Source organism: Penaeus chinensis, chromosome 38, assembly GCF_019202785.1.
Source record: "Penaeus chinensis breed Huanghai No. 1 chromosome 38, ASM1920278v2, whole genome shotgun sequence".
Classification (NCBI taxonomy): domain Eukaryota; kingdom Metazoa; phylum Arthropoda; class Malacostraca; order Decapoda; family Penaeidae; genus Penaeus; species Penaeus chinensis.
In genome coordinates this window covers 20163917-20166081 of record NC_061856.1, presented here as the reverse complement: position 1 = coordinate 20166081, position 2165 = coordinate 20163917, and the positions used below count along the sequence as shown (strand labels likewise).

General features: G+C 36.5%; 1 protein-coding gene across 2 annotated transcripts in view; it reads left to right on the top strand.

Annotated features, from left to right (window-relative positions):
- Positions 1-257: 257 nt before the first annotated feature.
- Positions 258-2165, top strand: part of LOC125046110 (phosphatidylserine synthase-like) — a 75316-nt gene continuing 73408 nt past the window's right edge. The window contains exon 1 of one of the 2 annotated variants that reach the window (XM_047643753.1): positions 258-371. Coding sequence is in view for 1 of the 2 variants with exons in the window: in XM_047643752.1 (XP_047499708.1) it covers positions 1421-1590 (170 nt within the window). In the remaining variant the exon portion in view is untranslated. Of the gene's footprint in view, positions 372-1306; positions 1591-2165 lie in introns of those variants that run through there. The other variant, XM_047643752.1, reaches the window with a different exon arrangement.

The window sequence follows — 2165 nt, the reverse complement described above, 5'->3', positions numbered from 1 at the left end:
AAGAGAGACAGAAAAAGAGGGAGACAAATATGGACAAAGAGTAAAACAATTACAAATATTAAATATACTTTATTACGATTGTATTATAATAATGACACAGCGCTGAAAACCAGTGGGCCTGCAGTTGATTATTTGTGCTAAAAGTGAAAACCACTGTCCGGGCACATCGGCATATTTGTTACTAAACTCTTGATCTGCAGCTGTAAAAGGCATCTGTTTTTTCTTGGAATACAGTTCCAAATCACAAAGCTGACAAGATCGATTTACATGAGTTAGTCTTGATGAAGAAGTAATAGACAAATGTGCATCACTTATGTTTAAACATTCAGTAGTATGATTACTACCGTGCATTGAGTGCAGCTGAACAAAAGGTCGGTGATTAAGTCATCTTTGTATTTAAATGAAAGCTTATTGAACGTGCCACACCCTATGTTGATACTCCTAATGGTTGATTTTTTTTTCGCTTGGTGTGAAGAGTCACAAGTTGTAAAGATTGTCTTTGAAAAGTTAATATATCTTCTCGTGCGGGCAGTGGCATCGTGGTAGAAGACCCATTTTTTATATTTATTGTAGACAATATAAATAAACGAGTCTCAGTCTTATGGTCTGACGGCCATCTTCCGTACCTGACTTGAACTTTCTGGTAAAGGACATAGCCTGGAATCTTACATTACTGTAAAAATCAACTATCTGCAATTACCAAGTGATAATATGAGCTATTACACCCCTGTCTACGAATCATAAGCACGTTCCCTTGTTTTTTTCTATACACCATTTGGTCGTTGCGCTGACTGCTGCAAGTACGGGTTTGAATTGATAGAAAACCCGAATCATTTGGAGTGCCTAATTGTCATTTGTTACTTTAGAAGCATTTCAAATCCGCAAAGAATATTTGCGCATATATGAATAACCTTGTTAAACCAAAATTACCAATGAAGAGTAAGGTCAGTAGATAAAGATTGTTACAATAATATCAATGAAATCCTGGATTTGAGATTTTGCTAATTATTTATTAACCACCATTGCCCCATACGAGATTGTAGATCTTTAGTACTACATTGCCACAGAGACTTTACCATTCCTATTCCTAAGGTGATGACAATACTGGCAATCAGTCACACGCAGCATGATCCTCCCGACGTCATTGCAGCGGCTTCGTCCTTACTCGCAGCAGGTCGTCTGCTTTCCGCTCGCGCCTCCTTGGGCATCGAGGATTGTTCACGGAAGGACGTTCTTTCCACAACCTGGACCCGGGAATCTTAATCTGATTCCTTTAAACAATATACCATTTAAAGATAGAATATTTTCTCTGTACAGAGAACTGGGAATTGGGCACTAGTTGGTAGTTATGTTATCTTTCATAGTTGAATTGAATTATCTGAACTCCATTTTTATTTCCGATTTACCTCAGTAAACAACTATGGCTGTTCGAAAACGAACCTACTCTTCAGGCTCTGATGCCTCCGATAGATTTATCTCAATCAATGAACGGCCTGTGGATGACATTTCTTTGGAATTCTTTTATAAACCTCATACAATCACGCTGCTGATCGTTACTATATCTGTGCTGATCTACTTTGCATTTACAAGGTAAGTGAGAATTTCCACTTCCTCAGGTGCAATTCAATTCTATTGATATCATGTCTTCCCTAGAAGCTTCGTTGCTTTTGTCATGGAATGCCGACCATAATATTTTTTATCAGGAAAATAGCTCTTGAATATGGAACTTAGGTAATGTGGAAATCGAAATCAGATCGATACTATGCCGAAGTCACCTTCGGCATAGTTAGGTGACTTACCATGCCCCTTATGTTGTAATCATACGGGGAAATTGTTTACGTGTCTGGTTACATATGTAACAAAAAATGGAAAATTATAGCATAAGGGCATAATGAGTATATAAATGGCACTCATGCACAATAACAGTAATGCCAAAGTTTAAAGATACAACCTTTAAGTTTTTAAGTCCTCAGATTTCAACACTATAAGCCTATATGTTAGCATTTGTCTGAATGCAATACCATCTTGTCTGTGAATATTGTATGATAATACTCTGAACCAAATTTTGAACTTTGCATGATGTATATTTCATAATGTTTATTTTTACAATGAAATTATGATTTTCTTATTGTGTATGTATTCACATGTCATTATGTATATCTGGT